Here is a 7500-nt window from a genome sequence, read left to right as displayed (position 1 = left end):
CAATCACAGCTGTTTTTTGAAAAGCTCCGTTGTCGCCGTCACCGCCGTTTTCAAATTTATCCACTTTGGAGAGCGTTTTCAGAAAGCTCCGGTCGATAACGCCGTCTCAGCGTGGAATATGGAACCAAAACAAAAAGTTGCAAATGCAGAATGGAGTTAGTTTATAGTTTATATAGTTTATAATCACCAATATCTATAACTAATATCAAATAACTATTAATTTTTAAATAATAATGCATGCAACAAGCCCCCACCTTATTTCAAAGTATCTCTCTTTCTGTCTCTATCCTACTCTCTCTCCCTCTCTCTGTCTCTTTGCTCTCTCTCTCTCTCTCTCCCCCTCTCTCTCTCTCTCTCTCTCTCTCTGTGTATCCTCTATGTCTCTCGCCCTCCAGGTCTGCAGGATATCCTCCATATGGTTTCCAGCCAATGGGATCAGCTCCAGCGGCAGATCCGGCGCCAACACGGCTGGATGCTCCGCGCCCTGCGCTGCATCCAGGCCCGCCTCCTCTACGCCGGCCAATCGCGCGAGCCGATGCCGGCCTGCGGGGACCCGTCGGCCAATCGGCAGGCTCCGTGCCTCAAGGTAAAAACTGGAGCTGATTCTTTTTTTTTTTTTTCGGTTTAGCTTCGAATCTATCTGGTATTCATCTGTATTTGTTTGGTTGATATTCCTCCATTTCCTCCCTGGTTGATCCCTGCTATCCCTCTCTCTCTCTCTCTCTCTCTCTCTCACACACACACACACACACACACACACACACAAATACACGTTGTTTGAGCTGCAATTACACACACATGCATACACACACACATGCACAGACTCATACCAACACACACACACAATCTGTCACATACTTACACACTGACACACACTCTAATGCACAAGCTCACACACACACACACACACACACACACACACACACACACACACACACACAGTTACCCACAGTCCTTTGTTGGTAAATTTCTTTGTATTGTTTGTATTGGCTGCCAATTAACATCCAGGTTTAGTTCTTGGCTCTCATTGGCTGCTTGTTAATTGGCTGGACTTGGTTAATTAGACAGTGATCTGATGATTTGTGTGTGTGTGTGATATTTCCCATGAGGCACCACCACCTCTCTCTTCCTCTCTCTCTCTGTTCCCTCTTTCCTCCCTTCCCCCTTTAATTCATCCTAATTCCCTCCTTCCTTCCTTCCTTCCTTCTGTCCTTCCTCCCTCCCTTCCTTCCTTCCTTACTTTCTTCATTACTCTGTCCCTCCTTCCTTCCTTCATTTAATTCCTTCTCAATTCTTCCCTTTTTCATCCCTCTTTCCTTCATCCATTACTTCTTAATTCTAATTCATTCTTTCCTTGCTTCATCTCCTCTTTCTTACCTTCCTTCCCTCTTTATTTCTTTCCTTCCTTTTCTGCATTACTCCTTCCTTCCTTCATTTAATTCCTTCTTAATTCCTTCCTCCTTTCCTTCCCTCTTTCCCTCCTTCCATTACTCGTTCCTTCCTCCTTCCTCGTCTCTTCCTTCCTCGCTCGCTTGCACCCTTCCTTCAATTTTTCCCTTCCTCATTCTGTCCATACCTGTCTTCTTCCTTCTCTCCTTCTTTCCCTCTTGCTTCCTTTCTTCCTTCCTCTCCACCTCCCTTCCTTTTTTCCTTTAGTCCATCCCTCGTCTTCCTTTCTTCTTTGCATTCATCCTCTCTTTTGTCTCGTTTCTTCAGTTTCTTTCCTGTTTTCCGTCTCTCCTCCTCCCCATCCCTCTCTTTTTTCTCTTTTTCTTCCTCCTCCTTCCCCTCTCCTCCTCTTCCTCTCTCTCCTCCTCCAGTAGAAGTGACTCTAGTTGTTTTCAGATTGTTTAGTTGCAATTAGAGCTGCAGCAGCCTGATCACTGTGATCAGTCAACAGTGACAGCCATTAGCCAGCTACCACCTCTGTGTGTGTGTGTGTGTGTGTGTGTGTGTGTGTGCATGTCTTATTGTGAAAGTGTGTTTATGTATTTGTGTGTATCTGTGTTTGTACATGTGTGTGTGTGTGTGTTTGTGTGTGTGTGTGTGTGTGTGTGTGTGTGTGTCCATTAGCTGCTTGGCCGCAGCACATTAACAGTCCATTCATTATCTGTGTGAATCTCCCTCTGCGCTTAAAGCTTTGATCCGTAAAACCTCAAAACAACAAACTCAGGTTAGAATCCCCTGAATCACTTCTCAGTTTAACAGCTTCCACTGTCTGAACATCGCACCTGAAACACACAAACTATACTACTACTAGATACTTCTTTGATATTTAAATTATTCTGTTTCTCTTCGTTGCTATTTTTACATTTTGTTTTTTTTGTACAAGCTAAACAAAACTGCTGCTGCCTTACAACCAAGGTGCATGAGATAGAAAAAGGTAGAAAGGAAAGAACAAATTCAGCTTCTCATGGTCTAAAAAACATTTTTATTAGCTGCTCAGCACAGGACAAGTTTGTCAGTGTGTTTGTCAGTGCTGAGAGTCAGTGGTTTGTCTGTGAGGATGTACCACAGGATTAGCAGCATGGAGACGCTAGACGGTGTTTAGATTGGACGTGCTGCCATGTGTCTATTTACTGTTGTCACTCCAATAGGCTGCTGCAGATCCCTGAACAGCTAAAAAGTGCTAGGCCTTGCACTCTTGTTGACCAGATAGCCTTCATCATGTTTGCATGAAAAAGAGACGCTGGCTCTTGAATACTAATCCAAAATGGTCCTAGTCTCTACTCCAAAACACTCTGAGAGTCAGCTCAGTTAACCTGAACAAACTGTTAGCTAGCTAACTAGCCAGCAAACACACTGATGTTAATGTGAACATGCTAACGCTAGCTGCTACTAGCTACGCTAGCTAGTGTGCTAATCAGATGTGTTAACAACAAGACAGTGATGTTAGCTGACCAGATACTATGGTTAGCTAGCTAACAAGCTGACATTATCTAAACACTAAATCAATCAGATGGATCAGTGATGAAATGATCAGTTCAGTCAGAAACAGACAGAAATTAACCGTCTGTTCAGTTCTGTTGAGACGACAGAAACACAGTCAGCTGTTCACAGAGCTGATCCTCCAAGATGGCCGCCAGAGAGTGTGTTACATCACTTCAAAGCTCTCTATATCTCACTGCTGGTACAAACTATATAAAATGTGTTGCTGCATGTTTTATGACACATTTTGAAGAAGCTTGTCGTGACTGGAGACAAACGCTGTGTTTTATTGTTAAAATAGTCTACTATTTGTGTTTGAGATCTAGTGGTAACAGAAAAAAAACAACATAATTTCTGTTGTGATTGTATAGAATAGAGCTCACCAAAGTGATTCCACCTAAAGGAATCATTATGTTGATCGGCTAACACCCGACAGGACGCTGGGGTTGAACCTGTGACCTTTCAGTTACATGACAGCGTCTCTAAGCACATGAACACCCGACATGTGAGTCAAAGTGTACTGCTGCTCACTTCAGAAGGCTGGATCGTGTTGTGGGGGAAATGAGCAATAAGTTTTGCAGTAAAATCCCTGACTGTGGCTTTACTCTGTGTTCATTATCTGCTAGTGGTCTTTAATGACAATCAGATGCATGGCCTAATTACTGCCACAGACACCAGGGGAGGGGGGGTGGGGGACTACAAGGTCAACCAAGGGTGTGTGTGTGTGTGTGTGTGTGTGTGTGTGTGTTTATGGTCCTCCGTAAAAAAGACGGTCAAAGAATGAGCAAGGGCAGAGGGTAGGTAAATACAGTACAGGTGATTTGTGTGTGTGTGTGTGTGTGTGTTTTAAGTGAAGACGTAGCTTGTGTGTATGTTAGTGTCTACATGTGTGTGTGTGTGTGTTTAAATCAACGTAACCTTGACTAAAGGGCAAAATAAAGGGCAAATTGGAATAAATTTATCAAATTACGACTGAGTATAAAGCCTCTTATAATATTTATAACCGGCGGATCCACTATTCATTACAAAAGATTAAATACCAACTTGTATCAATAATTCATCCTCTTAATCTTCATTTTTAGTGCAATTAAGAGCAGAGGCAAATGATATATTTCACACCCGGCGTTAAAACAGTTTCCATTCAATTTACTGAGCCACAGTGAAGCTCTGACTGCAGCTCTACTGATTCTGCTTTTATTGCTACATATTTAGGTATTTTTTTAATAGTGATACTAATAAAGATATTAATAAAGTTTAACATTTATCTTAAAGCAGATTTGACATGTGCTATGACAAAATCATCATCATGTTTTGTTAATTTTAGTGACGTCTGAAGCTGCCAAAAAAAAAAAAAAAAAAAGATACAATTTCAATGGCAGGTGATCTCTCTTCCCACACGACTTTGAGCGTAATTTGTTTTCTTCACACTGGAAATGAGTGAAGTTGCCCAGAAAGCTAAAGTTTACCATACAGTAGCCTGTGTTAAGTGATTGTAGCCAACTAGCATGATCCTAAAAGTGAGAAAATGAGAACTGGCAGCAGCTCTGAGGCTGATGGTTAGTTCATTTTAATGACAGGCGTCTAAACCTGCCAGGTTAGTTTTGGGGATTGGTAAAATAGACACAAAATTTGATAAAAAGAATGAACTTTCAATGGCAGCAGACTTGTTTGTTCGTAATAAACTTCATTAATGATGAAGATTGACATTTTGATTTCAGAAGTTATGAATCTATAGGCTATAAAATAAAAACCAATACCAGCTTTTGATTACTGAAAGGTTTATCTTCATATTCAGGATAATGCTAATCGCCTCCGATGACTGTATGCTAAAGCGTTAGCATGCTAAAGCACCGGACAGAACTATCTACCAGAGGCACAGAGAGGATTTTGGTACCAATCCTCTCATCACCAACGGCCCAAACTCCCAAAACGTCGGTGTCGTCCTTTAAAGACCGCACGAAATGAAAAACAACTTTATTGTTTTAACTTTTTTGTCGATATTGCTGGACTTAATATTCACCTAAAAGAAACAAAATTAACTCGTAAACAGCACATTTCTGTTGATGACTCGTCCTGCAGTTGGGGGCGGAGACAAAATTTCATCCAATCAGATAGAGTTTCTGGCTGCTTCACCTAAAACTCTTTTCCCAGACGGAGCGACGGAGGCGGAGAATATTCCTCCACAACCACTTCCTCCATATCTCATTACTATTCAAATAAGCTCTCATCTGTGTCATATTCTCAATCAAAGAGTTAAATTACCTTCTTATCCTTTATAAAGTACCGACATTTTCTTTAATTTTAATTCCATCAGTAATTCCACCGGACTAGCTGGTTCTGGTTCTGGAACTGAACTCTCAGCCTTCGTCTCTTCTCCTCTGTTAATTGCTGACGTCGTCTCCATAGCAACAACAGGTGTGGTGTGAGGTCATTAATTTGGGCTGGGCCTTAACGAGCCTCCGAAGAGTAATGCTGCATGACACGCGCGCACACACACACACACACACACACACACACACACCCTGGGCACTCGTTAAGGTGTGTCTATGTGTGTGTGTGTGTGTGTGTGTGTGTTTGCATGCCTGGGCCAGTTTATGAATTTGTGTTGGTGTCCTTGCATTTGTGTGTGTATCAGAGTGTGTGTGTGTGTGTGTGTGTGTGTCTCTTGGTGGCCATAACACTTTGCTGTTATTGGTGTTAGCATATGTTGCTGACAAGGTGTCTGACTCTCCCTCTTTCCTTCTCTTTCCTATAATTTTTATCCCTCCTTCTCTCTCTCTCTCTCTCTCTCTCCCTTTTTCTCTCTTTCTCATATGAAAGATAGAAGAATGAAAGAGAGAATTAAAAGAGTAACAGAGGTAGTGAGATAGAAAGAGATCCATCTTTTCATGATCCCTCTCTCTCTCTCTCTCTCTCTCTCTCCCTGTATCCATCTTTCCAACATACATACATCCCTCCTTCCCTCTCTACATTCATCTATCCATCCCTCATTCCCTTCCTCCATTTGTCTGTCCATCCCTCTACCCCTCATCCATCCATCCTTCAGTCCATTCTTCCCTCTCTCCTTCCATCCATCCATCCTTCCTTTCTCTCTCCCTCATCTATCCTTCATCTATCTAGTTTTCTCCCTCATCCCTTCATCCCTCCCTCCTTCCTTTCATCCTTCCCATCCGTCTCTCCCTCCACACATTTCCCTCATTTTAAACTCTTACATTCATACAATGTTCTCTCTATCTTCTATCTCTCCATTCATCTACCCTTCCCTCCTTCCATCTGTTCTTCCCTCTCTCCTTCCCTTCACCCATCCCTTTCTCCCTCATTCCTCCATCTATTCCTCCCTCCCTCCTCTTCATCCATCCTTCCTTCCCTCCCTGTATCCCTCTTTCTTTCCCTTCCTTCCCCTCCTCCATCTGTTTTTCCCTTCCTTCCCCTCCTCCCTCTTCTGCACATTTCCCTCATTTTAAACTCTTGCATACCTTTACATCCACACAAGTCATCTCTCCATCCTCTATCTCTCCATCTTTTTATCTCTCCATCCATCTCTCCATCCTCCATCTCTCCCTCCGTCCGTCCGTCTGGAGAGGGCGATTCATGTAAATGTCAGGAAATATCAGAGCGAGGCGGTGAGATTAGGCTGCAGGGAGAAGATACACTGATACCTGCAAATATAACGCTGTGACACACACACACACACACCACACACACACACACACACACACACACACACACACACACACACATAGATATGCTGAATGTCAGGAAAGTGTTGAGCTGTGTCTGTATGTAGTATGTAGGTGTGTTGAAATATTCTCATATCTGCAGTGTTTTGCTGCGTATTAAAGATAGGTGAAGATTCTGTGTGTGTGTGTGTGTGTGTGTGTGTGTGTGTGTGTGTGAGAGGGGTTTTGGTTGGGTGAGCGAATGCAGAACGAGAAAAGAGAGAGAGAGCTAGAAAGGTGTTTAATGCGAGTGTGAAAGCAGTGTAATATTTAACAGCTTAGTGGGATTTGTCTGTCACATTACAAGGGATTGGACTGAGTCTGGTAACACACGTACACACACACACACACACACACACACACACACACACACACACAGAACTACACAAACATACTTGTAAGTGCACAGACACTCACACACAAAGAAGCACACCCCTCCCATACTCAGACCTGCACACATAAGACACACACACACACACACACACACACACACACACACAAACTCAGCACTACAGACACACACACCACATACAGTATATCTCAAAATGCACACATACATACAACGCTGTGACACACACACACACACACACAAAGATACACACTCCACTCACACTCAGAGTTACATGCACAGACATATACCCACTTCAAACCACACACACACACACACACACACACACACACACACACACAGCAGAAACCCTTGAGAGAAGGTGAATGAACGTGTTGTTATTCAGTGACAGCTCCTGTTCTCTGGATCTGCCTTCACTGTTAGAATAGAAAACAGTCAAAATATCTAAATATACAATTTATTACAAATGCAAAGGAAACAATAAATGCCCATATGAAGGTGAAA

At 42.7% G+C, this 7500-nt stretch overlaps 1 protein-coding gene across 1 annotated transcript in view; it reads left to right on the top strand.

The window, feature by feature from the left end:
* The window catches only part of akap6 (A kinase (PRKA) anchor protein 6), a 172839-nt gene that overhangs the window by 56032 nt on the left and 109307 nt on the right, over window positions 1–7500 (top strand). The window contains exon 13 of the mRNA XM_078289617.1: window positions 396–555. Within this exon, the coding sequence (XP_078145743.1) occupies window positions 396–555 (160 nt within the window). The remainder of the gene's footprint in view (window positions 1–395; window positions 556–7500) is intronic.

This window comes from Centroberyx gerrardi, chromosome 17 (assembly GCF_048128805.1).
Source record: "Centroberyx gerrardi isolate f3 chromosome 17, fCenGer3.hap1.cur.20231027, whole genome shotgun sequence".
NCBI classification, from domain to species: domain Eukaryota; kingdom Metazoa; phylum Chordata; class Actinopteri; order Beryciformes; family Berycidae; genus Centroberyx; species Centroberyx gerrardi.
The sequence above is the reverse complement of the archived record's forward strand: the minus strand, read 5'-3'. Positions and strand labels throughout refer to the sequence as shown.